At 37.4% G+C, this 27,692-nt stretch overlaps 1 protein-coding gene across 5 annotated transcripts; it reads left to right on the top strand.

The window, feature by feature from the left end:
• The first annotated feature begins 11,432 nt into the window (after positions 1-11,432).
• LOC103991792 (protein indeterminate-domain 4, chloroplastic) lies at positions 11,433-16,002 on the top strand. 5 transcript variants are annotated; one of them, XM_009411436.3, is made up of 4 exons: positions 11,433-11,603; positions 11,703-12,229; positions 12,830-13,226; positions 14,498-16,002. In XM_009411436.3, exons 2-4 carry the CDS (start codon positions 12,082-12,084, stop codon positions 15,735-15,737), a joined length of 1,785 nt encoding a protein of 594 aa, XP_009409711.2. In that variant the 5' UTR covers positions 11,433-11,603; positions 11,703-12,081; the 3' UTR covers positions 15,738-16,002. The 5 variants fall into 5 exon arrangements, with proteins under 5 accessions (XP_009409711.2, XP_009409771.2, XP_018685466.2 ...); XM_009411496.3 differs by having other exon boundaries at positions 11,735-12,229; XM_018829921.2 differs by having other exon boundaries at positions 11,763-12,229.
• The last annotated feature ends 11,690 nt before the right edge of the window (positions 16,003-27,692 follow it).

The following is a 27,692-nucleotide window of genomic DNA, read 5'->3' on the forward strand; positions in this document are numbered from 1 at the left end:
TTTTCTTTTTTTTTTATAATCAAAAGAAGGAGGGCTTTCCCCAACTAGATGGTAGAAGACTACCCCTATGGAAAGTGTAGAGTGCAATCTTAGTGTCACAAAAAGCCTTATAAAATCCTTAATGGCTATAATAAAGGAGAATTATTTTGCAATCATAATAGCAAATCTTATCTGATAAGTTGAGATAAGGTTTCTAGTCCCAAGGAAGTGGGGGTCTTAAAATTAGAGACTTATATATCACCAACTCCTCTATTAATGCTAAAAGAGCTAACCCTTCCATTGTTCAAGGAGGAGAAGATACCTTGAGTTCAAATATTAATCACTAAATATGGTGGTGATTTTAACCATGGTATAACTTTAGATTCAACAATCCTTGTAAAACTTGTAGACATATTAACAGCATGATGGATAGCGTTAAACTGGGGCTTAGAAAATTTATAGAGAATGATCTTTCGATTGATAATGCTTCTCTATCCCATTGGCCTATCTTATTGTTTTTAATGTGAATGAAGTGCTGAGTGTCCAATCGATTGTTGATCGGTGATGGCTGGAATATGTCTTCTGAACATATTGTTTCACCCATCCTTAGTTGCTAGAATTGTTTCACTTTCTTTAATTTACTAAAGATATTTGGGAATTGTCCATTGATGTGAAAGTAATGAATTTTATGTTCCTTTGTAGAGAAAGGAATATGTATGCACACAACTGGCCACATATGGTAGTGGCAATCAGTGCACCACATGTTGTATTCAACATTTTCTTTTTTGATATTTTAATAAAAAATTATTATCGAGCTTTTATCGAATGGTATCCTCTATATTGGTTTTCGGGTTTTTTTTTTATTTGGATGAGAGTACCCTCCAATTTTTACTGAAATGATTTGATTATATATGTTATTAAAAAAAATTAATTTTTATAATTAATTATCATAAAATTATCAAATATATATATAAATACTAATTATCTTATAATCATAAAACTAATTTTTATATTTTTTTAAAAAAATTTATGATAATTTGTTATCTAAACTAATAATCTTTTTTAATCACATACTTGATCAATTCATTTTAATAAAATCTTCGTCCGAATAAAAATAAAATGATCTTCTTGGTGAGTTCCGATGAGCTTCTTTGGCAATCTCTTGGACTTCTCGGTTAATTCTGACAAAACTTCCGATGAACGTCCAAACTTCCGACGAACTATCGAACTCTCGAACTCCCAACGAAATATCGATCTTGACTCCAGTATAACATTTGCTTTATGTCTTACGTAGTTAATCCTGTATATTTTTCTTAATATATAGATTAGATCTGACAATTTACCAATTGATTTTTGCCATCAAGTAAAAATGAACATGGGGGTATCGCTCTTAACCTAGCGGAAAGCCATGGATAATATAATATTATAATCATATTAATTTTCTTATAAGAATACAAGATCGAACAAAATAACTTTCATATAATAATTATTGTATACATTAATTCATAATTAATCAACCCACAAGATATTAATAATATAATTCAATTCATAATCAATTTACTCGTAGGATAATCAATAGATTCAACTAACTCCTTGTGAATTTATAACATTCCACCCTAATAGGGTAACATATATATACAAAGAAATCTCAATGGACAATATGGTCTCAATATAATAAATCTATAATTCAATTAAATACTGATTTCATCGTACTTCCACTCTAAAAAATTTAGAGATAATCATATAAGCAAATCATATCTCAATAAGTACCGTGACTCACATACTAACGAAATTTATCATAAATGTTTTTTAAATAAATAAAATTTTTATGTATTCAAAACATACTTTTGAAATATGCATGGATATATTTTAAAATAAAATATATTTTACTAATCAAATCACAAATATAGCTAATGTAACATATCATAACATAAATATTAAAATACAAAGACTACCATTAACTTATCATAAATAAATATAACTAATATTTTTAATAATAAATATAGGTTAATAGTTACGATCATATAATATGTAAAACATCCTATGTCAAGACCTCAAAAAAAATAGTTTCTAAAATATGTTTTAATATATAATCCTCGTTGATACACTCCAATACGACTACTAATCATACAACTGTAATATTATTCAAAATAATATATCATAACTTTCTTATAAAACTATGAATTTTAACATATCTTTCTTTTGCATATCATTTCAAAATATGATGCAATCATATATAATTTAAAACAAACAATAATTATTTTTTTTTATTTTTAAATATAATATTATATAAATATTTTAATATACATTTTGATAAGATAACTTAAAAATATTAATAAAATAATAAATAATAGATCAAACTATATTTTTTTAAATATAAATATTTAAATTATTTTCTGATATTTTTAAATAATAAAATTTATAAAATCATATATATTTATCAATTTCGAACATCTATATTAATATTTAGATTAGACGGAGTCAATCAATTACTTACCTTGATTACAAATATAACATATTTTAATATTTTCTTTCCTTATTCATTTCACATAATCATTTTTCTCCTTCTTACTTCTATCACGATATAAATATCTAATTAATCATCAATCTATAATCCAAAACATAAATCTGATTATAAAAAAATCAAAATCATATCTCATATAATTTTCATGAATTTGATCTAAATTCATTTGATATCTAATCAAATAATCAATAATTTCCTCTCTTTTTTCATTTGTTTTCTTCCATTTCTTTTTCTCCTTTTTCTTTCATTTCCCCACACATCCGAGGCCTTTCCTCCTCTTCTCCTTCCTTCCTCTCCTCCCTCTTCTTTTCTTCCTTTTTCTCTTTTCTTCTTCTCCGATTGCCTCTTTCTTTCTTCTTTCCTTCTCTGTTCTCCTTTTTTTTGCCTTTTCCTTCTTTTCCCTTTCTTTCTTTCTTTCTTTCTTTTCACCTCTATTCTTCTTCGATTCTCACAACCGATGCCTCCCTCTTCTCTCTTTCCTTTTCTTCTTCTTCTTCTTCTTCTTCGATCTTTTTTACAATTTAATCCCCATAATTTTCATATTCACAATTAGGTTTTCAATTAATAATTGAGATATTACAATCCGATAAAAAAGCAAGAGTTTTTTCCACAAAAAAAGAAAACATGTTCCTTTTTCTTAGGTTACTAAAAGATTTACATATCCTTGTAATTAATACTCTTAAAAAATATTGTACGAAAATAATAATATCAAACATAATTTTTCATTTATTTTATTTCTTTAATAATATCATCAGTAATTAATTAATCCGTATATTTTTTGGATGAATAATAGCATCTGACCTCAGCCCATGGGCTCACAGGCCCAATAGCCCATTCCATGGTGGCAGGCCCTCCCAGAGAAGCCGAGAACAACGGTTAATATTAGACATCGCCATGCGTGACACCTTCGAGATATCAGATATACACGTATAATTTTGGTATTTCCTTGCATTGTGATGCAGAGGAGTCCTCAATTGGCCATCTCATACAGATTGGACTTTTCACTTGAATAATAAAGCCAAATAATGCAAAGCTTCCAACCTTTTGTTTCTTTATGATTTCGAGCCGCCTAGCTTTGACTTTTTGTGGAACGGCGTGGAGAGGTCAACCTCTGGATGTGGGACTCTCTCTCTCTCTCGTTTCTGCGTCGAGTTACAGTATGTGAACTCCATCAATGGCCAGAATGCGATGAAAGACTGGAAGAGGCATTGGATTCCAGACACCCATCACTTTCTCGGTCGGTCTCACGAGTTGGAGGCTACACCAAACAAGCTATAGGGTAGGGCAGAAAGAACAAGATATTTTGAGGAGAAGTTTAGTCTTCTTCACGGCGAACTTTTTTGACTATGCTTGCCTCTCAACTAGTTAGATTCTGAACGTACCCTAACCTGGATTTACTCGAGTCAAAAAAGAATTTTCGCTTCTGTTTAGTTCTTCTTCTTCTTCGATTTTAATCAAGAAGACGAATTTTCTTATTATTATTATTTATTTATTATTATATATATAATATAGAATTTTAAATTAATATAATATTGTAGAACTTGCAAAATATTGTGAATATTTTTTTATAAAAAGTTAAGATAGCTATAAATTTGTCAAGATTGAAATATTCATATGATTTTTTTTGCACCGTTTCAAAAACATAAAATTTTGACTTAGCATAATATTTTAGCACTAGAAAAATTATATAATTTTCATAAATTAATTTTTGGTTCTTTTGGAAAAAAAAAAACCTAAAAATTAGGATTTGGTTATTCTAAAAATATCATATGTATCTCTAGTTTTTATGTGAGAAAAAAATATATATGATGAATATTTTGGGTACTTCTGTATTTCTTTCTACGTATAAAGAGAAGGTGCTTTGTATATATAGTTTCTTAAAAATGATGGAGAGAAAAATATAAATTCTTTAAAATTTATACAAGAGGGTGTATAAAAGGAATTGTATTTGAATGGTGATATGGCATCGACAACCTAGCTGACACCTTAGCACCACATAGGTAACACGTGGCTGACACATCGACAACTCAACTGAGTTAGATGAATTAATGTGCATCCTAAATCTCGCATTGCACAATATTACAATCCTAAATTGACTCGAGTAACGCATAGTCATGCCCTATAACAATTGAGGATATTGAAAGTGATGACACTCCATAGAGTCCATTATAAATTTTATAGAAGAACTCGTTCAAAATATCAAAATTTTAATGAAACTTAAATATCATATGAGCATTGATCGGGATCGCTCTCGATTCAGTTTTACATATTCGACATCTTTGGAATCGGACAAACTTCCTTTAGGTGGAACTTGACACCTCAATTTGTTAGAATAAAAAATTATTAACTTTTCCTGAGATATTTATTTATTTATTGATCTCTCTTTTTTAATTTTGGTTTTAACTTTTCCTCTCCCTCCAACTGATACGTTAGTAAGCTACAGTGATAATTGATAATTGATCGGTACGAAGAATTAATGGCAGCATTTTTCTCGTTTTATCTATATCCTCGTGCACGTTATGATAATAATGGATAAGACCTATCATGTTGGTATCTGGTCACTTGCCCCTACTGGCTGCAGTTTATTTCATGGCCCTACTGCAGGGACCAGATGTGATCTACACTTTCCACGCCCCAGCAGTGTTCTTTGACGCCTTGCTCTAAGTATGACAGATGAGAAGAAAGGGCAGTGACAACATGAAGAAGAATCTATTCTTCGAAGTGACATTGAACAACCGGATGAAGGCATGCAGAAAACGATATAGGAAACCAGACGATCGTAGGGCTAGCTCTCGTGCACTGATGAGGGCAACCCTAAAGCTTCCAAACCATCTCTATCCTTACATACTTGTCACGAAGGAAGAAGATAAATGTGTGGATTCGTATACTCGTTGATCATTTAATCGAAAAAGTGTACCGTGCGTATCCAAATAGAATTCATGTCGAACTTTTCTTGCAAGAAATCAATTCAATTATCATTGAATTTTTTGTGTGGCTTAATGAATTCTGATGATTCTCTTGTAGAGTTACCACTTCAAGCATGCTACGTATATCAATCTTAGGAGACCATGTTAGAAATTTTGTCTCATTGAGATCGATCCAAAAGGACTTCTCTAGTCCAGGTTAATCTCATGCATACATTGAATCGGAATAGAACATGTCCATCTTAAAGTCCACTAGACATATTCTACATGCAGTGGGCAATAAATCAAAATGAATTATAGTCGATCTGATGCTGATGAGTCCACCTACCGTTCACAGTCAGGTCTAGCAATCAGCAGATGTGTTGATGATGTAGGCAAAATTAATTGGGAAAGAGCATATGTTGGGATGCATGGATTCATGCACAAGCATCAACAAATACTTTTTGGATGCGCAGAAAAATGTAAAGATAGACTGTAGAGAAAGGTTGATGAAAAGAAGCTGTTAGCATAATTAAATCTGTCATTGATGAATGATTTGTGTTTCTGGAAGCACAGATATCAAAGGGTCCTATCGAACAATAAGGTACATTCATGCATGCCCCCATGCTATTCTATACTTGAAGTCACTCTCACACTTAATTGTGGGAATCTTTCCTCAGCGCAAACTGTACTGCTGTAGGCCACACCGCAAGTCGATTGCAGACCCGTGAACTCTCGTCTTTTGTCTGAGCACATTTCTCTCGCCGTTCCTCATCTGATTTCTAAGCAGCACCGGAAGCTTTTTAGCTATACTGTTCTGAACGATTCATTTATCCTCCCATCTGTGAGTTCCTGCCATTTCTTTCGTCACACATGCAGTGATACTTGTTGTTTCAGTAAATGTATGCTTTGCTGCTTGTACCAAAATATTTGATGTTTTATCCAACTAAAACATTTTTAAAGGATAAACTATGACAGACATGATATCTATCTATCTATATACTGACAGTCCAATAGTTTAGTTTAATTTGCTACTGGTGAGGTTTATTTAAGCTTAATAAAATCCTAATTTTTTGGTTTGAATCAGAGGAAATGAATTGTATGAACAACATGCTTGATAATATCAGATGGATATTTTAGTCATATGTTTCTGCAAAATGTCAGGTTTTCAATTGCTGTCATTGTTTTGCAATCATAATGAGTATATTATTACTGAACTAAGTTGAGCTTTAGCAGTTGGATTAGGTAGTAATGACTCCTTTTACATCTACGAACAAGGTTTGCTGCATCCCCACAACCCAAGGCAGCAGAAATCCCTATCCCTCATCCTTCATGTACTTGGAACTGTAGCTATCAGCAACTCAATGTTTCGTTGGATACAGAATCGAAAAATCCACTCAGAACTTGGGAGTTCGTGAATTGACTTTTGTCCAACCCAATTCTATATGCAATTTACACGCCAGCAATAGATCCTTTTACTAATCAATGAAGAACAAATCCATCATCATCATCAGGAAGGAAAGATGCATTGACAAAGCCTTCGAAACCATTCTCGGAGCAACCCCGGAGAGAGCACCAGGATCTGTATAACCGCAAGGATCATGCATGCATGCAACGCATCGACGAAGGACAGCAGCACTATGTGGGCGTGGAAGAGTCTCCCTCTTCCCAGGATCTTTGGTGCTGCGTCTCAGACCTTCTACTTTGTGTAATACGCTCAGCCAGTACGCGTGGCTTTGACTTCACATTCCTCACGATGGGAGCAGCACTGATTCCCTAAAGCATGCACAAGGATTAGCTGTACGTGTCTGCTAATATTTCCAAGACAGTTCTTCCCCCTTTGACTTCTCCGTCGTCTACACATCATAGATCGACCAAATGTTTCCTCATCCAATGGTTGGTGTAAAGCTAAAGATCTGTTCCATTTACAGCATAAGACATGCATCAGATCACTCTGTCGCCCCACACAAATTACTGCTGAGTTTCCGGGTCTTGGTCTCCCACACCAAACCTCTAACTCAAGTCTTTGTCACCGAGTTTGACTAAGAGTCAGCTACCTACCTACGAGTTTGCACGCTCTCACAGTTGACTGGGTTGTGTCATCGAAACCGGATCCCGATGAGCTCGTTAATTTCTTACATGAAATCGTATCATGCATACACAGTGATTTAACGTGGCACTTATGCAACACCATTACTTGTCAAGCAAATATAATATCTCAAATTTTAGTACATCACCGAGTACCACGTCAGTGCATGTGAGAACCACAAGTGCTACTGCACCATCACCAACTCACAAAAAAAAAAAAAAAAATAATAATAATAAACGAGACAATTATCGAAACATTGTAATTCGTTTTATGAGATGAGTTTCCAGATAAAGAGAAACATTTGGTAGAAGAAGAAAAGGAGGGACTGTGTCTTACCCCTAACAAATCTACAGCAGACGCCTAAATCTACCCATTCCTCGTGAGGCACATCTCCAATGGTGAGAGGAAAAAGGTGCAGTAGGACCACTCAGAGTAGAGCCTCGCATTCTGTGCTCTGATGATGTTCCCGCTGCCAACACAGAGAAAGAGACGTTCCGTGGTGACAGCATGTGCAATCTTACCAATCATTTCCTCTCTCATGGTACACTCCTCATGCAAAATGCAATTACCGATACGTCCTACAGAACTGGGTAGCAGTGATTTTGTTCTGAACAGTGACATGGCTTCACTGCTGTAAAGGTTGTCGATCACAGTGACTGTGAGAGAAGAGATAGCAGCGTTGAGCAAACAGGCTAGTTGGAACAGGAAAATGTACTCTTGCCTGACCTGGCCGTGCTCATCTTTCGGCTGAGGATAAATGGAACACATGCTTAGGTTTCTGATAATAATGCATGTACTCGCCTTGAAGATTTTGTACCACAGTCAATAAGATCAACGCAATTGACATGATCAATACTGTTATGAACTGCATTTTTTCGAAGTTAATTGCTGAAGATAGTTAATTAACTGATCAAAGAAAAGGTGATTAACATCATAATTAGTTTAATCGAAGTCCCCATCAAGGTCTTGTCGAGTGCGTTTTTTGTTCTCCCTTGACCTGATCTTGCAAACTAGGATCGGTCATACAAAAACCTTACACGCAATGTGGCTGCCTAGGCTTTCCAACGAGATCATGTGATGCATTGTATTTAGTTGATAATAGTATAGCCAATAGATATCGGCCAAAAGAATTCGCTTAAAGATCTTATCGACTCTGATGTATGCACTTAATTCTATCTCTTCAAAGAATCGACTGTGGTGTTATGATCCGATCATATATTAAATTACATCATATAATAAAAAGATAAAACAAAATCTCTTTAGATATATTATGAAAAAAATATCGTCGATGTTCTACTCTTCAAATCCGTATGTGCAAGGTTATCCGAGATGTCTCCGAGGTGAAAATACTGACCTCCCAAGATATCATATATATAAATATCGTGATTATAAGATGTTTCCTAATCTAATCCCTCCGACGCTCAAGTTAATAACTCGAGAAAGATGAGTGTGATAATCAACAATGAAAAATAATGACCCCATGCAACTATGCTAAAAATGAACTTTTATACTTAATCGTAGAGAGACAAAATGTTTTGTAAAATATTCTGTAGGGAGACAACCCTTACTCATCTCTAACAATAGCGACGAAGACAACTTGTAATTATTTGTCTTGGACCCTTGTCCATATAGACAAACCGATTATGGACGATTTCTATCTCCTTCTTCAAGCCTGAACATCATACGGAGGTTACGCGTGGAATAATGATTGATCGATAATATTCTTCCTATCAAGATAGAAAACTTGTTTTCCTCTTTTCTTTCTCTAAAAAAAATTATAATGATAGACTTTCGAGAGATCCATCTTTTACGCATGAAAAACTAATATTGTAATGAGATCTTCCACTAAAGAAAAAAGGGAAGATATGTAGGACACCGGTTTATTAGTTTCAATCATCTGAAAATTGTTAGGTGTAGAACGGCTCAAAAGAAAAAGTGTCTACTCGTAGACGACCTGTTTTGTATCCAACCTATGCCACCAAGAAGACAACCAAACAGGGAATCTTATGGCTAGTGAGTTGGATATTGAAGTACTGTTGCCATGTCAAAACCTTGTCCCACTAAACTACAAGAGAATTACACTTTATACATGTGAACTGTGGAAACAGATTCGTCACGTAGTCGCTACGAATTCTTTGTTGGAATGAATGTCTTGTGGATTAATCTTTTTTTGCTCGACTTATGTTTCTCCATGCCATACTAATGGACAAAATGCCTTTTGCACGGAATTCCTCCTGCCTAATAGGTTTAATTTGGAACGTATATACTAGATCATATTCTAAGTAATTATAGGGTGATAGAGTCCAAATCCTAGTCGGCTACAACGTTAAATTAGGGTTTCTTGACGGCCGAGTTTGACTTCATTTACTTGACTTCACCAAATCTCCGGCATTGCTGATTTTTTGGGCTGGTGTTGGCTTGGATCACACTGTCATCAGTAGGTCCCAACTCTCTCCTATCATACATCTACTAAATGACAAGTGGGACTAAAGAATAATTCCTGAGGAATGCTATCAAAATTTGAGTAGGAATTCCTATCTACATCAAAGAGAGAGAGAGAGAGAGAGAGAGAGATCCAATGTAACTTCGTTTATCCTTGTTTTGGTTTCAACAACTCCATTAATCTTTCATTTACATGCAATAAGTGAAAACTTCCTAATGAAAATTAATGTCATACCAATCCAGATTATATATAACATTCTCAGGTGAATTTATCAAGTCATGATGAAGCTCCTCTTAAAGTCCAAATATTACATCCTAATATAAATCCAGCCTAATGAATCCATCATGTGAGTAAATTGGAGTCACTAAGATTTGCAGGGTATAATCCAGGAGTATGTTTGGAAGAATAAATAATATTCTATAAAAATTTTCCCTATAGTCGACCTCGCAGTTAAAAAACTAAAAAATAATAATTTCAATAAATTAGCTAATTTTTTTTTCCAATAAGTTGTGCATTAAGACAGATTAAAATGACAAAAAGAAAATTTATACAATATTCTGTTTATCAAGATGATTAATTTTTCTTGATGTTTTGCATCCCTCCATTTGAACCTCAAACACAAAACTCAGTGCATTTTATTCTGCAAAATCTGGATTATGCTATGATTCACAATCCATTCAGTCTTTGGACATTATTGGTCTTTTATTTCTTAGTTTATTAATGTTACATTATGTATTGTAGAGCTTCTGGATTTTTTAATCAGATCTTTTATCCATGGCCTTTTTTTTTTACCCCACAATCAGAAACTTAATTCCATCTTGAAATAATATATTTATTTTTTTTCGCGACATCTGTCAAGGAGACCCATGTTTCATGTGGTGGTAGTAGAAATGTTGTCCTTGTATGTGTATATATTATTTATTTATTTATTCTCTACTCAGCAAGCGAAGAATCAACAAGTCTTGCATCGTTTTGTATATTGCTAGCAAGGCTAAGCACCATGTTGTAAGGCCTTTCAGTCATTTTCCAGGTTGAAGTCATAGGAGAGATTTGAGCAAAAGAAGATTCTATATGATTGAGACATTCTGTGAGAGAGAATTATGTAGATCTTATAATTGACTATTTATCACATGGACACTGAGGTTGTAACTTCAAATCCATCCGAGTAGTCCATGGATATATCTGCACCAAAGAATTAATGCAGTAGCTAAGCTTGTAAGGATAATTATTGTTCATGTGTGCTTGACATTATTTTTCTCGGTAATAATAATATATGTAAATACATATATGTGTGAAATTGGTGATTAGGGTATGTCTTGGTCCCAAAATGGGTGAAAGGAATGGCCTACGAACTGCAGTCGGTGGACCGATTCCTTGTGCCCACGTAAGGACAAGCTTTGCCTGCGTTGGACCCCTATCCGCTGTACAACACTCATCAACCCCTCTCTCTCTCTCTCTGGAATTTAAACATTTTGTAGGCATTCGTTTTCTGTGGTGCAAAGGATCGAGGAAATAAAAGAGGGAAGAGGATAGGAAACCTCAGCAGTGTGGAAGAAGGGAGAAGGAAAAGCATGACAAGGAAGTGAAAGATATGGCACAACCACCACCACCGTTAGCCTCCACCCTTCTGTACGCAGCTGACAGCATGTAGAGGAGTAATAGAAGGTATTTGATTTGGAGACACTTCTTCTCCTTTTCTTTTTTCTTTCTTCACCTCTTTTGTTGTGACACCCTAACTTTATTTGTTCCTTCCCTCTCTACCAGTACTGAGCGCAACTGTTTGTTCTGATTTCCAGCTCTCCTTGTTCTTTTGTGATAATCCAGCAAGAGAGATTCAGAGGGTTTTCTTGAGGTCTGTCTGCTGGGTGCTTCAGATCGATATCCTTGTCTTACAATTTTGGTTCTTTTCTTCTCCCAGAGATCGAGAGGAGGGGGGGAGAGGGCATGGTTGCATGTTGGGTAGTGGGAACTTTTGTTTTGGTCGGAGTTGGACTATCCGCTAAAATTGGCAGAAGCCAAACCAAAGGCATGAGGTGAGCAAGAAGAAACAAGAGGAAGAGCACCATCGACAGCAAGTAAAAAGGGGGGGGTGTTGATGCTGGTGATTTAATTGTTGTTGTTTTAGCTTGTTTTATGAGTTGAGATGGCATCAGCTTCTTCGTCGTCGCCCTTCTTTGGAGTCAGAGAGGACGAGCATCACACCCAGGTGATGCAACAACAGTCCTCTTCAGCACCGCCACCACAAGCCGCAGCGCCGGTGAAGAAGAGGCGGAGTCTTCCCGGAAATCCATGCAAGTACCTAACATGCTTGTTACACAAATCATGCATGATATGTGATTCACAAAGGCGGATGAGCCAACCCCTCCCAATTTTGTGCTTCGGATGCCTTGTGGATCCTAAAAATTTCATCTGGTCAAAGAAATTCTTGGAAACCCTAATTCAGTATTCTGGTTTTCGCTTGATCCGTGAATTGGGGATTCCAACTCTTCTCTATATATGTTTCTTATTTCTTTACATCTCCTTCTTCATAATTATGCTCACCGAATTGGGGGTTCTTCGGCTTCAGACATGTGTTTCCATCTATTTTCTACCCCATGTACTCTGCATGAAATGAATTCTTCTCCTCTCATCTCGGCTTCCTTCTGGTTTTGTTTTCTGATTTTACTGTAATCAGCTCAAAAATCACATGAACTGCTGTTTTCTGTCAGGTCTCCTCCTCTTCCGCTTGTATCCGTAACAATGGTTTCCTCCTCTTTGAACAGTGATCGTGTCTTCAGATTTATGTAGATCTTCGATCCTCATCAAACCTTGTGCATGTGTAATGCATTATTCTATCAACATGCATCTGATTGATTAATCATAACCACGACCAAATCCACGTGCTCTAGCAGATCCGGATGCGGAAGTTATCGCGCTCTCTCCGAGGACGCTGCTGGCGACCAACCGCTTCATCTGCGAGGTCTGCAACAAGGGGTTCCAGCGGGAGCAGAACCTGCAGCTGCACCGCCGCGGCCACAACCTGCCGTGGAAGCTCCGCCAGAAGACCACCAAGGAGGTGCGTCGCCGGGTGTACCTGTGCCCGGAGCCGACGTGCGTCCACCACGAGCCCTCTCGCGCCCTCGGCGACCTCACCGGCGTCAAGAAGCACTTCTGCCGCAAGCATGGCGAGAAGAAGTGGAAGTGCGACAAGTGCTCCAAGCGCTACGCCGTCCAGTCCGACCTGAAGGCCCATTCCAAGATATGCGGCACTCGGGAGTACCGCTGCGACTGCGGCACCCTCTTCTCGAGGTTAGTATCTGGTAATGGATCAGATCAGATCAGATCCATTTATCTCAATGATAATACATCCGTTTCCACGATATCACGCGTCGCATGGATTCATCACCATGCCATCATTCAAACTATATCATCATAGATTTCTGTTCTTGATTTTGATACGTGTCAGATAGGTCATCTTGGTTTTGGTGACGACCGCGGGCGCTCTTTGTTGTTCCACCCATTTCTTTCCCTTTCTTTTCTGTTGGGAGCTTTGTTTTGTTGTACAGATGTTAGGGTTCCTTAGGGTTATAATTGGGTTCGCAAGAGAAAGAGAGAGAGAGAGAGAGAGAGAGAGAGAGGGAGGGAGAGTGTGGTTCGTGATGGGAAACGGCTGTAAGAAGCTGCTCCTGCTCCCACGTGAATTGGTCTATGGTACCGCAAAGGTCATGGAGTTTCAACTCAGGAAAAGGTCTACTTTCTTCCTCTCGCTGGGAATCAATGTCACCCTTCTGTTCTCCTTTTATTCTCTCTCCTATTCACATGATGCCATACTGTCAGCTTGCAGGTTTTGTTCTCTAGTCTACTTGGCCAGATATGGGCAGGTCTTTTAATTCAAATCTTTTCAAGGGGTGATATTAGCAAGGCTTCAAACTTGGAAGAATTAAAGTTAGTCGCTCTCCATGATAACATAGCAACAATTCCTCCCATCTCTCTCGGGTCATTAATTGGAAGTTGGAGTTGCATTTGACTTCATTTAAGTGAAATCTTTAAATGGGTTGAAGAGCAGATGGGATTGCAACCAGGGGTTCATTGATTGTAATTTGTTTGTCTACCACATCTGGGGTGAATAAGAGGCTGGTTGGGCGGCTTAGTGGGGAGCTTTCGTGGTTTTGACACAAGAAGAGTTCATAGGGGTCATGTCGAGTTCCTTGCAAAACAATTCCTCTCTCATTGCATTAACTCAAGTCCAAGAGGGGTGCTTTCTTCTCTTCCCTTTTGAGATCTCTCTATGGAGAGTCAATGGGTTGGTTCTGCAACTTGGCTTCTCCAGTAATTTGGCTGCCTTGTGTCATATCTATTCTTTCTCTTGAAGTTGAATACGATCTTTGAAGAGTATTCATTAGTTGGGACACTTAAAACTGAGGCTATGAAATCATGTGAAAACTGTAGGCATTTTCTTGCTCTAAGTAAACATTTATGTTGACTAGGACATGCAAATCTTAGAACTCAGTAAATTCTTGTAGGAAATGAGCTAAAAGTAATCAGCATCCTTCACTAATCTGTTCTTCTCACTTGAGCAGGCGTGACAGTTTCATCACCCACCGAGCATTCTGTGACGCCCTAGTGCAGGAGGGTGCGAGGCTTCCGACCGCCCTGAACACTCTCGGCGGCCACTTGTATGGAAACAGCAACATGGTTTTGGGATCAGCTCAAGTGAGTCCACAGATCACGTCGTTGCATGACCAAAGTCGCCCCTCCACTGACCTCCTTCACCTCGGCCGAGTGGGTTCGTCTCAATTCGAACACCTTATCGCTCCATCCAAACCTTTGTCCTTCGGCGCACCTCAGCCCCCTCCTTACTCTTCCCCGTTCTACCTCGGCGGCGGCGGCGGCTCCGACAAAGGCATCAATGGGGACACCCCGTCGCACCACTCCTTGCTTCAGAGTAAGAACTTCCACGGTCTAATGCAACTTCCTGACCTGCAAGGCAATACCACTGGCTCTTCCTCGTCCTCTGCTGCAGCAGCTGCCGGTCTCTTCAACCTGGGCTTCTTCTCCAACGACAGCAACACATGCAGCAACGCCATGAATAAGAACGTCCAGCCGATGCCCGGGGATCAAATTTACGATTCCAATAGAAGCACTGAGCAATCGACGCTCTTTGCCGGAAACCTTGTGGACGAACACATGGCTGGAGGAATAGCTTCTCGCTACAGCACCTTGATTAAGAATGAACCAGTGATGCTCCCCCAGCAGCTGTCAGCCACAGCGTTGCTCCAAAAGGCAGCTCAAATCGGTGCAACATCCAGCGGGGGTTCTTCTTTACTTGGAGGCTTCGGTAGCTCTGCGTCTCCGGGTAAGACAGCGAACTACAGTGCCAGCTTTAGCGGCAGCCATAGCAGTGTTGGAGATGGATTTCGATCTCCAATGGAAAACGAGACTCAGATTCAGCACCTAATGAACTCACTTGCCAGTGGAGGCATGAATGGCCTATTTGGAAGCTCCACGGGGATGGCAGCATTCGAGGGCAGTTGCACCACCGCCGGGGGGCGCCATGGACAAGAGAACACAGGGTTTGGCAGATTCAATGGAAACATGCGTAACATGAACGAGGGTAAGTATAATCTCTCGAGCACCGGAAACCTTGGAGGCTCCGACGGGCTCACCAGGGACTTCCTCGGGGTTGGTAGCATGGTGAGGAGCATGGGGCCCGGGATCTCTCAGAGAGAGCAACATCACGGCATTAATATGAGCCCCTTGGATCCCGATATGAGGTCGGGATCCTCGAGCCGATACTTCGCCGGTGGGAGCTTGCAGTAGAGAGGAAGGCAACAAAAACAAAAGGAAAGATACGAAAGGAAAGAGAAGAGAAGCACAAGTTAATGAGTAGGTAGGTGACTCAACATGATGAACAATGTGCAAATACAGATGTGAGTTATTCTATGTTGAAGTTCTATTAGCATGATAGGATATGTCAAACCTCGTTGCATGTCTCTGGTCTCTTTACTTCATAGCACTAGACTTCTCATGCGTTGCTGGAAAACCTTCTTTCCTTTCTAACTTGTGGTGTGCCATATCTCTTGCATTTTTCTCTTGTAGTGAACACCTCCTTTCTATTTAAGTTCCTCTGGTAGTTGGCTTTGGGTGTTGCTGAGAAAGAGGCATGAAGCGAGTAAATCTTCTTGTCATCTGTAGTAGATATGCATCTTGGTGTTCAGAGAGCAGAGACGTACACTTGTTTCTGGCCTGCTCTTCGCACAGTGGGCATCTGTTTTAGTGTTTCCTTGTCGTTCCCCGTGTCCTCTCTGCATGCACGTACCGCGTTGCACAGTAGGGAGGAGGAGAGACAGAGAGAGAGAACAAGAAAAAGGAGACAAGGGTTTGGTAAATCTATCTTTCAGCGTGCGGGGAATGTCATTAAGTTTTCTACTCTTAGATTCCATTGTGAGCTATCATCGGATTTGGACGTACTGATGAAAACTGCTTGATTCCGAGACCCCACTTGTTGAATCATGCACTGGCACTGTCACTTTGACCACTTACCCAAACCAAACTCACTACCCTGATATGTTTCTTTCTCCATTGTTCCCTCAATTCTCTCACCTCTCTCTTGAAAATTTTCCGAGATCGTCATTGTTCTACATCCATTTCTCCATCATGCATAGTGCTGCATGACTGATGCTCTCTTTTGAAGGTTTAAGACGTTGTCTAACCACGAAGAACATGCAGTACCTCTATAAGTTCACATGATGAACAGTAGATGTTGCACTGCAGTCAAATTCCGTAAATGTTTCATGTAGCCGGCATCACAGCAATAGGTATTTGATAGATATCCAGGGCTGCGTCCTCTGCTGCTTACCATAGTACTTCTTTGCTCCGGAAAACAATAGCTAGATTTATCTTGGTGGAATTCTTTTTACCTCTTCCAAAATTTACTGAATATTCTGGATAGTATTTAGCCGGGCCATGATTTCCGGCCCAAGCGGGCTGGACCGGATCGGCCTAAAGGTCCAAGATGAACCCGGCTCATTTTTAGGGTAAAGCAACGTTAGTTCCGCGATTATGAAACGAGAGAGAGGGATGGTGATGGGGGAGCCCGAGCCAATGATTGCATAAGATCCGCGAGCTTGAGGAGAATAAGAAGGCGGTGCGGCAGCGCCAGAGCGAGGGCGCCGCCTTCCTCGGCCGACGATCGATCCCCTTCCACTTTTATTTCCTTGCCTGATGGTTAGACTTCTTCTTCTCAAATCCCCCCTTCCCCCCTTTTTTTGTTGTCTCTGCTATTACTGATTGAAATGCATCCCTCTTTCGCAGATTTCGCTACCATTAGATACATTGAAAGATTTGATCGTTTTGAGGTTTTCATTACGTTCCGAAACAAATTGTTTTTTTTTTCTTAATTTTAAAGAAAAGATATTTTAATTAAGAAACAATTTAAAGAATCAAAAGTACATGTTTTTGGCTTCAACTAATTTGAGACTCATACTCTAATTAGTTTCATCCAAAGATACATCATCTATGATAGATGATTGTTTGCTCCACATCTACTGTTTCAATTGGAGCTGCTAATAATAATTAAAATTAGAATAGTTGTTGGATGATGCATCTACCATTCAAGAATTGAATATGCCTGATGGGTCCTCTCTGATATACCTGCTAATATGTATACCCGGTGGATCCTCTCCCTATTCGCTCCGACGACAAGTCAAAACTCTGCCCAATGATCGCTCTCCTTTCCCTATCGCAGAACATTGATTACTCTGCTCGGTTTCCATATTTGTGCAGAACCGGATATTCTCTTTTCAAAGAATTTAGATTCTTATATTTTATTTTTAAAATAAATTAGATTAGATAAAATTTTAGAGATAAAGGACTCTTGATTTAAATTATTATTTTATACTTATAAACACATAAATCTATATATCCGTCTCAAAATTAGCTATGAATCCAATTTGTTGTGTAAAGCATATTGAAATTGAACATCATTTCATTAGGAATAAGATGTTTTAAGAAATCATTGAGATCAAGGATATCAAGAGTAAAGATAATGTAGATGCAATCTGATGAGGGTAATAAATGGTGACAAGACCCGGGCTGACGTCAGCTGTATGCCTCACACCTCAACCGAACCCGACAGAACCTGGTCAAACGAACCAGAACGTAGACCGAGGCCCATTAATGATCTACTCAGACTCGGTCCTTCACGCCACGCCAGCGCCAGTGTTAGACGCTACCTGCCCCCTGCAAGCAGGCACATCAGACATGGTAAATCACCCTATAAAAATCCCGCTCCTGAGAGGGGCAAGGGGAGGAAAAAAAACACACGCAAACAGACCACTTCACATCACTAACTTGATCATCGGAGGGGTTGGGCCGAGCTTCAGACCCGACTTGTGTGCAGGTGAGAAGACGAGGTTAGCCCCGCCCACCCCCCCCGAGACGCGGAGCAGAGGAGGACTTCTCTACGGAACGCCCTAACGAACTCCGACGCGATCTGATCCGCGCTACCGGCCACCTCAGCAACAACGAGATCCCCCCGCCATTCGGACCCGACACAAGCCGCGTCGGTCCCGAGGCCGCGACATAAAGTTGTTCGCACGAACACCATCTAATAGAGAAGTCATCGTCTATCTTATTTAGATAATCATTGAGGTCATGAAGTATTATCATTAGGAAGATTTTAGATTCTTTTCTTTTATCTTTTTAAAAATTTAATTAGATGAAGTTTTAGAGATAAGGGTCTCTTCATTTAAATTATAATTTTATACCTATAAATAGATGGTCTTTATATATTACTAAATATACTTTTGGGATAAATCACGGTTTGCTTCGAAGATCTTCAAATGATTATTTGGAGAGCGATTTGGTAAAGATGTTTGTAATATTATCTTTGCTCTTGATATGATATACTCATTAGGACACCCTTTTTTTTTTTTTGGATAAAATGATATTCAATTTCAATATACTTGGTTCTTATATGATAAATTAGATTTGTAGTCAACTTCAAGACACTTTGATTGTCACACTACAAAATAGTTAATTTATTAATTTGATGACAAAAATCCTTGATTAAACACCTTAATCATATACGTTGAGCAACAAATAAAAAAGTTTTGCATTATGCTTTGATTGTAGAAAAAGAGATCGATTTATTATCTTTTACTACACCATGAGATATAAGCAGAACCATATAAAAAGATATAATCATATGCATAACCATATAATTCAATATGTATGCCCTTGTTATAGAGTAATCTCAAATTAATGGTAGAATTCATATATTTTAAAATTTTCTTTATTGTATCAAGATGTGGCTTCCTTAGAGATTGCACAAGATAACTTACAAAACCAATTGAAAATATAATATATGATCTTATAATTGTTAAATAGATAAGATTATAAAAAAAATAAAATAAAAAATCGAGGGTCAGAAAAAATCTTACCATCTTTACAACTAAGCTTTATATTTGCATTAAGGGGAGTAGAAACCTTTTTACTTTTGGTAATTCTAAATCTTTCAAAAGAAATTTTGCATAATTTGTTTGAGGGATAAATATATATTCTTTTGTATTCATCGCCTCTATACTAGGAAGAATATTAAGCTCTCTAAGATTTTCATTTCAAACTAGAGGGAAAGATTATTATGAAGCTTTGAAAAATCTATTTCGTTATTACTTATGATGATCATATTATCCACATATAGAAGAACGATAAGATGCAAGTTTCCTTGCTTTTTAATAAATAAGTTAAGATTTGAATAAGAAGATTAATAACCACAAAAATATAAGTATTGAGAAATTTCTTCATATCATGCTCTAGGAATTTGCTTTAACTCATAGAGGGTCTTCTTGAGCTTGCAAACATAATTTAGTTTGAAAATAAAAATATATCTTGATAGTTGTTTGATATAAATGTTTTTGTCAATTTCATAATAAAGGAAAATATTTTTCACAATTAATTGTCAAGCTTCCTTCTAAACTTAGTTGCTAGAGCAATTACCATCCTAATATATGTCATCATTGTTATAGGACTAAAAGTTTTCTCATAATATTCTTTATATTTTTGAGAAAATGTTCTTGCAACAAGTCTTACCTTATAGCAATCTATACTTCTATCTGACTTATGTTTCACCTTATAGACCCATTTGCACGTAATTAAATCTATATTTGTAGGCCTTGACATAATATCTTAATGTTCATTTTTACGAAAAGTCTTTATTTCTTCGTTCATAGCATCTTCTCACTCCTTAATACCTTTGACTTCATCAAAACAAGCAGGCTCAATATCACTAATTGATTCAAGAAAAAAACAGTGACATGCTTATATTGTCTCCATCTCTATAACATGCTGGTTTGATAATTGTTATTTTTTATCTTCTTAATGTTGAAATTTTCTCTTTATGAACATCATAACTCTTATCATTTTGCTCTACTGTGATGAAAAAATAATAGAAGTAGATACAGATAATGAAAATGAGCCAAAATCTATAAGAGCACTAGATAACAAAGAAAACTCAGTCACATGTTTTGAACATATATCACTTTTACTATTGTGATTGATATTTTTAAAAGAAATTACATGTAGAGGTTAATAAGAGAAATTTTCTCAAACACAACAACTCAAGATATCACATAACTATGTATTTGTGGATCTATGTATTTTCAACATTTTTTCCTTTCATTATAGCTAATAAATATATATTTCTTAGCCTTAATATCAAGATTGTTTCTCTTAGAGTATGACATGTGAATATAGCACGGAGGACCAAATACTTTGAAATGTTTAACATTTAGTTTTTTAGCATGAGCTCAGGTGGAAATTCCAGATTGATTAGAGTAAGAGGAATTTGATTAATAACATAGGTTGTGCATGTCATACTTTCTACCCATAAGGCTTTGGGTAAATTTTTTGTATGAAACCAGTTATAAGTCTCCACAAGATATCAAATCTTTTATTCTACCACTTCATTTTATTATGGTATATTTACACATATGGGTTCTCGCTGTAACCTTTATCGATGTGTAACCTTTTAATTTTTTGTTTCAAGAACACTTTTAACTATTAACCTAAACTTTTAAAAATTTAAAAAAACCTTTGATTTTTTCTTCAAGACCCAAGTAAAACTTATAAAATCATTAATAAAGAAAAATATATAAATAGAACATGAATAAGATGCACTTTGAGTATGATCCATTAGATCATTATGAATAAGCTCTAAGAGAAATTTATACCTTGAAAGTAATCTATCAGAATGTTATTTGTATGCTTTGCCATATTAATAACCTCCATAAACTTTATTACTACTAAAAGTAGTAAGATTAGGAAGATCATCAACTTAACTTTTCTATATCATAATCTTTAATTTAATAAAATTTATATGACCAAGTCTAGCATGTCAGATTGATGCACCATCATTTGTACTCATCCGTATAAGAGTTAAATACTGAGAAAATATATAAATCTTTGATCTTTTTATCAATATGTACTACATTTGTATTTAATTTTTTATGTTATGTAGATACTTGATTTTATTAGGATAAAAGAAGTATATAGTTTTCAACACCGATTATATTTACAACAGAAAAGAGATTTTTCTCCAAACCTAAAACATGTTACACAATCTTGGATGTAATAATATCATTATCTTTGTTTGAAATTAGGGTGCCTTCCTTCTTCACTTGGTGAATAGTATTATTTTTCATGATAATTGCATCGTCACCTTTGTATTAACGAAGATTGATAAATTTAATACCATCATGACCATATTTTAAATTAATTATCTAGTAATGTTTGAAGTTGATGGATTTTGAATTAATTATCTAGTAATGTTTGAAGTTGATGGATGTTATGGTTTTAGTTCATAAAAATTTGCTCGAATTTTTATTAGTAACATTGGAACAATCATTTTTATTTATAATATTTTCACATATAATCGTAATACAATAAGTTTTTTTGATACGGTCAACTTGCCCCACCTATAACTTTGGCTTTGGCTTGCTAAGCATTATTCTTTTTTAATCATTATCCTTTTTCTTATTTATAAAAAGTACATTTATATTTCTCGTAAAATAAAAACTTCTACTATTTGATGAGCTAAGGATTCCTGAGAAGCAATTTTTTTTTTAATTCTACAAAAGCTGGTTGTTGAACCTATCCTTGAATAGATGTAATATAACAAATATATTCTTTTCGAAGATCATAAATAATATAATATTTCATTTGAACATTTGAAATAGGTTTATCTGGATTTAGTGATATATCTGGATATAAATTTTTAATCTTTAAAAAGTAAAAAAAATTAAAAGATAATTTTGGATAGTATTTACTAAATCATTCTCCAAATACTAAAGTCGAATCATATTATCTTTGTTAAGCAATACATCAAGAGTTATCTAAATCTCTAAAGCCGATTTGCAACCAATAATATGTTCAAAGATATAATGAAAAATAGATATGCTGAACATAAATTCAGGTTTTGCATTTAATGTTCTTCATGGCCTCTTCATCTAAGTATTGTTGTTGCATTATCGCCAACCATATACCATAGATATTTCCTTATAAGATAGGACTCTAAATAAGTCTTCTAGAACTTATAGTTAGATTGATTGGAAAGTTCAATACCAAACCCACTAACTCGATGATTATAATCTATAATCGAAAAAGATCTTGAAGATCTTAAAATACAGATTATCACCTTTTGACTTTGATACCATGTGTAGAAAGGAAGAGATCACATGTGAGTGTAATCATTCCTCAAGTAGTAATAACAATGCACTACTAGTTTAAGACCAAATCAAATAGAAAAAAAAATATCAAGCCGAAGTTAAGAAAAAATATATTTAATTTAAAAAAAAAAAATTATAGAATCTTGAATTACGGTCCTATAATCCTGAACATTTAGACTTAAGATAAATCTTATAGATATAATCTATTTATAGATATTAAATAATAATTTAAAATAAAAATTATTATCTTTAAAATTTTATATAATGAATTTATTTAAAATAAAAAGATAAGAATATAAAATCTTTCCATAGATAAAGTTAGGATTAACAGCTCCTCCTCCCTTATTAACAACCCTTAAGCAACACCACTCTCCCTGCTGTTACTTTACAGATCTGATCGAGCCGCTCTGAGCCCTCCTTCCTCGCTCTTGGGCTGCAGCGATAGGCTGATCCCCCGCCGCCCGATGTGTCGTTTGAGGCGGAGGGATCGATCGCACCACGGGTTCGGCACAGCGGTGATTTGGCAACACTGCAACAGCAGTTCGATGACATTTGTGCTCGGATTGCAGATGACATGTTTCTGCCGTCAATGGGCTGAGAGTTTACTGACTGAGGATTTGGAATGGTGAGAAGAAGCTACACTTTTAGATCTCATCAGCAAGTAGGAGAGGAACAATGTCGATACAGAGTTGTCGTTGTCTGTGACCTCTATTGCATGCATTATTGCACATTGCAATGGGTGGACTCCACGAAAAAGAGGAGGCCCCCAATAGACAGCAGAGTGCCTTCGATCTCGGCCAAATTCCCACTCTATTTACAAGATCATTGAATGTTTCTAGCACTCAAACCTGCAGTGGCCGCGACTAACATCTCTCTGAGAGAATACCAAGCCATCTGCCTGACATCACCATGATCCAGAACCGATATCCTATGTCGGCAGTAGTAAGTGTGCCACAGGAGAAACTGGTTATGCGTCGACCAAAGAAGCAATGGCTCGACATGCACCTACTGCATTCATTGCTTCGGTGAGGTGAAGCTACTGTTCATGCCCGACCAATTCATAGTATGTCGAGTGTGCCATGGTACCATGCAGCTACATACACCAATTCGCATCTTGGGCGGTTTGCGCCTCGAGGAGGAGGCTACCACTAATATCAGATCGACAACCCTCACAGCGAGCTGCAACTATACACCGACGAAGGCGAGGTGAGGTTTCCCGGCGCTCTGCAAGCTTATAGTTGCAGAACGTCGCGCCTCGGCGGAACGCAGCTACGCTTGACCAAATGGCTGCACCAAAAACTACGTCTGCAATGTACACAGCAGATTGCAAAGGATAGAGTATAGATGCCACGCCTTGAAGGACATGGTGGTGGCCACATCTAATAACGTTAGATTAATTCTTTTTCGACCTAATTCTATTACATTCCTTAGCTCTAGAAGGGGAGGAGGCCACTTCAACAATCATCCTCCCTAATCACCATTGATTACGAGAGCAACTGTCTAAGGAATCTACTATAAAAGGGCTCCTCAGGTATATTTTTAGATACTTTTTCTAACGCTATTCAAGTCGTTGATCGGATCATCTCTAACTTAAATATCGGAAGGATATTTGTTTGAAATGCCCCTATGCAGTTTTGCAGGGTTCGATCGTCTTAGAGTCAGATGAGTTCAATACTTCGAGATTGGACGAATGTGGTGTTAGCCAAGATTGGCTTGATTGTTTTGGTAATTGTATCAACTTCCTTTTGCTCTACAATAAAGAGTTGCCTTTTTGAATCAACACGATCAAGCTTTAGAAATTATTCTCGGGTATAAATGTTGAGGTTAAGTGCATTAAGTTTTCACTTACTATTCAAATTAGAGAGAGTTTATGAAAGAAACAAAATACTATTATAAAGAATACCCTAGTAAGAGAGAGCTTATAAGAGTATTATGATTGCTTAATAAATTGATATAAGGAAGACCGAGAAGTTTAGGGTTATTAATAATTTTTTTGATTTTTTTTTTCAAAATGGCCTCAACTAATTAATATTTAACTCTCAGAAAGGGAATGTTTATTTTTTATTTTTTTAATTATAAAATGATTAAGATATCCATTGAGTCTCAGCTTGAGCTGTTGGGTCCCTCAAATGATCAGTCAATGATCAACTTTGATCGTTGGCCAATTTTTTTTCTTAATAATCAATCGATTTAAACTGATATTAAATTAAAATTATTATTTTCCATTCCAATTCCGATTCAGTCCAAAACCAATAAACCATTAGACCTATAAATCACTACAGTGCTTCCCAGTTTCCTCAGTCTCGTAGATTGAGTTCATATATATATATATATATTAATGGTGGGAGATGGTTACACCACAGCTACTGCTCGGTAGGAAGTGGTAATGGCACTTTGGACCACGATAAATAGGCGTCTAAAGCTGAAACAGGCCTTTTTCTGCCGACAGCCGCATGCGCCTGTTTCCATCTCTTGTTTCCGGTGGCTGGCCGCCCTCTCCCAGTAAAAGAATCATACCACCGCACGATTAAATGAGCTGTGGGCAACATCTCGCTACCCGGTGGAAACTGCCGGTGACAGGTCTCGAGCCCTTCTGCCTCGATGTCTCGTGCAGGTCCAGGTGCCTTTCCATTAATCATTCTGATGGAACCAAACCAACTATTAATTTGGAGTCGGTACTTATCATGGAAAAGACCAAAGACAAGTACAACGCTAAGCAGAAGTTTCGTCTAATGGAAGTCCTCTCTCTTTCCATCACCATCTGATTCCACCGACTGCCGGAATCGATTGACGAACGTTTTCCTGCATCCGAGCAATTAAAAGGTCTGTCACCGGAGAACAATGTAACCAACAATATAATAAGAATGAGTGTCGTCCTCAAATTACAGAAAGCTAATTCGTTCATTTTAAGAGAGTGATTTTTCTTGGTGGCGCGAGTTGAATGATGAGATTAGGGAACAAAAGAAGCAGCTTTATGTTCCCTCCTCATGCGACTCGTCGCCGGCAATTGCGGCAGCTTTAAGTCCTCCGGTGGAGAGCTTTACTCCTCGATCTTAGCCTTCTTTCTCTGCTCTGTGGCAAAAGAGAAGGAAAATAATTGCTCCGGTATCAGATACGAAATATTCCTTCCTCGCATGACCTGTCCAACGGAAAAAGCTCAATACCGAAAGATAAAAGGTTGTGGTCAGCACGAAGAGAACCACTCGACGGAGCCATCCTTCTCAGAAACATTTCGTCGAACACCCGTCCGACACTCGATCATGGTCTTCATGCGTCGGATTAGGCAAAATGTCACTGACACACGATCATCATACCCAAAATTAAAATAATCGTTATCCAGTACCATATGTTATCAATGGCCGTCGCCCTCCATCAGCAACCCCAACATCCATTACCCATTGCTGCTGCAATCGTCCCATTCCTTCCTTCACCGTCGCTGTCGCTTCATTATTGCTTCCCGTCATCGCTAGTCTTGGATTTAATACCGTTCATCGCCGACAGGTCCCATCCATCATTTCAGACCATTCACCGTCCACCTTCCGAACCCATCGTCCTGGCTAACCCGTTGATCCACTTCTATTCGCATCCGTGAATTATCCTTTTAGGAACACGTCGGTCGAGCAAAATCGAAGATGATTAGGTTCCCGAGCAAGAACAGCAATGTCAGGAGAAGGAGACGAACGAATTGGTGGACCAGCATGGTGTCCAGTTGCTTTACTCGCTGTCTTCTTCTTTGATGCAGCTGGCGCGGCCGGCCGCGTGGGCACTGTGTTAGTCACCCCTGACGGGACTTCATGGGTCGACGTCATTCCCGCAGGAAGGAGGATCGAAACCCGCCGCGTCATCCATGGAGCGACTCCCGGGGTGATTCGGCTTGCTTCTCACGATGCTGCATAAAATGGAAAGGGATTTCGGCTCTCAAGTCTCAACCGATAACATCCAAACTAGCATTATTAATCGGATAGAGAGTATTCAAATATGTACACAATTCAATTTAATTTCAGATGGGGATAGAAAGCAATAAACAACTATGTATTTGTCTTTGTCCAATCACAATTACAGTTCCACTGGCAAGTCTGTCAGTACAACTTCTTCTGGGAATGAAAGTACTAACATGTTCGGATTAAAAAACACGTCCGATGTGTTTTAGTATTAAAGTATGAGGATGGAGGATTAAAAAAATCAGTATCGTAATTTTTTATTGGTGCAATTATTATGATTCCCCGATTAATTTAGAGATGAGCTACCAAACACCACCACTACTTGTTCCGGACTCCTAATCCATGTGAGAATAACTTTTCATTAATTATATATATATATATATATATATGTGTATATATGGTGTTATTTTACGAGGAATTGATAAATTTATTACGATAATTGTAAGATCGTTAGTAAAAGCGAGTCGGTACATACGTCGGATCAATTTTAATTTTATTAGATTCAAGATATCTTTACTCTTCAATTTTGAGTTAATCTATTAATTTTTTATTTTAATATTTCGAAACTACTTAGCATCAATTTAAATATCTTATCGGAGTAATCTGAAAAATAAATTCGAATCTGAATATTTCGTTAGTTTTTTAAAATATTCAGATTCGGTGCCGCTTATGGCCGCTAAATAAAAACAAGAAAACAGACGTCAGCTTCGCGTTGAAGTTGACCGACGACGGATCGATGCACACCAGTCTTTCTCTTCTGACATCGCCGCTCGTGTTTGTGGCAAATCTAGTTCTTAGATTTCTTTTCCCCGGAGACAAATCTTGCCGACACGTTGATAGATACGTCATGGATCGAAGGTTTTGTCCAACGATTCCTAGATTAATATTAGATTAGCATCCTTCATTTCTTGTAATGGGCTGTTTCTATAGCATTGGCTTAAAGACGGAATGAAGGGTGTGGTTAGAGCGCAAAAGGCTTTGGAATTGTGGGGCCCAGAGGCATGCCACCAATGACCGCTCGCCGAGTCATGGCCCGTCGTCGGCCGTGACCTACACTTATTGGCCATCAATGCCGCGGTGGGGCCGGGTCACCTCATGATCGGAGACGA

Source organism: Musa acuminata, chromosome BXJ2-4, assembly GCF_036884655.1.
Source record: "Musa acuminata AAA Group cultivar baxijiao chromosome BXJ2-4, Cavendish_Baxijiao_AAA, whole genome shotgun sequence".
NCBI lineage: Eukaryota > Viridiplantae > Streptophyta > Magnoliopsida > Zingiberales > Musaceae > Musa > Musa acuminata.